This window comes from Crocodylus siamensis, chromosome 6 (genome assembly GCF_052110815.1).
Source record: "Crocodylus siamensis isolate JL-2025a chromosome 6, ASM5211081v1, whole genome shotgun sequence".
Taxonomy (NCBI): domain Eukaryota; kingdom Metazoa; phylum Chordata; order Crocodylia; family Crocodylidae; genus Crocodylus; species Crocodylus siamensis.
The window spans coordinates 45086781-45088121 of NC_143400.1; the positions used below are offsets into that span (position 1 = coordinate 45086781).

At 43.6% G+C, this 1341-nt stretch overlaps 1 protein-coding gene across 1 annotated transcript; it reads left to right on the forward strand.

Moving 5' to 3' along the window:
* On the forward strand, window positions 1-945 carry LOC149862530 (olfactory receptor 6C75-like). The gene has a single exon (XM_090053974.1). It carries the CDS (start codon window positions 1-3, stop codon window positions 943-945), a length of 945 nt encoding a protein of 314 aa, XP_089910100.1.
* Window positions 946-1341: the final 396 nt, after the last annotated feature.

Below are 1341 nucleotides of genomic sequence, written 5' to 3' on the forward strand. Positions count from 1 at the left end.
ATGGAGAACCAAACACTGACAGAGTTCATCCTTGTGGGCTTCACAGACGTTCGCTGGCTGCAGATCCTGCTCTTCTTTTTGCTTCTTGCCATCTATCTCCTGACCCTGCTGGGGAACCTTGTCATCATTGCCATTACCCTGCTGGACCACCACCTCCAAACTCCCATGTATTTTCTCCTCAGGAACTTCTCAGTCCTGGAGATTGCCTTGATCTCCACCTCCATCCCAAGAGCTCTGTTCAACCTGGCATCAGGTACCAAGTCGATATCTTGGGAAGTGTGTTTTGCCCAATGCTTTTTCTACGTCACTGTGGGCACTGCTGAGTTTTTTCTGCTGGCGTCCATGTCTTTTGATAGGTATGTGGCCATCTGTAAGCCCCTGCATTATTCTTCTATCATGAGCAATCAGGTATGTGCCCAGCTGGTGCTGGGCTCCTGGATTACAAGTTTTCTGTATATTATTGTCCCATTTATTCTGCTGGCTCGGTTGCCCTTCTGTGGCCCAAACATCATTAATCATTTCTACTGTGATAGCATGCCAATGGTTAAACTTGCCTGCACAGATACCCAAAACCTACAGTTCTTTGATTTCCTTTTGGCCACAGGCAGCGTCCTAGGCACTTTTTCTATTAACATCACCTCCTACATCAAGATCTTCTCCGCGGTGCTGCACATCTCTTCTACCTCTGGAAGGCAGAAAGCTTTCGCCACATGCATCTCCCACCTGATTGTCGTCACCATCACATACAGCAGCTGCATCTTCATGTACCTCTCTCCCATGGGCAGTGGCAGAATGGACCTTAGTAAAACAGTAGCTGTCTTCAATCATGTTGTGGGACCTCTGCTCAATCCCTTTATCTACAGCCTGAGGAACAAACAAGTCAAAGAGGCCTTGAAAGACACTATCAGTCAGACGCTGAAGTTTGTAAAAGGTACAAAAATATAATGGGCTCATACCAAGGGTGGAAAGCAAAAGGAAAATATTTTCTCACTTTTCCTGTCTCTCCCTGATCTAGTTGGTGCTCTCTTCCTGTTCTTACCAGCAACTGTAAGTCCTAACAAGGATAATGTCACCATATTTTGTCATGAGTTATTCTGAGCAGTACAGTATTCTGCAGGAATTTCTGCTGCTTTGAATGGTTTACTCTTTTAACAGAGTTCCAGAAAATGTTCTTTTTTAATAAGGGCATCAGCTTCTCTTGCTGGATTTTTTTCACCATTGTGTTCTTTTTCCTTATGCCACATTTCACAGTATTTTTTAATCCTGTTAATAAAATATAGCAATAATAATATACTCATACATTATTTGAACCTCTTCAGTCTTTCACAGTTCTTGAGGGCA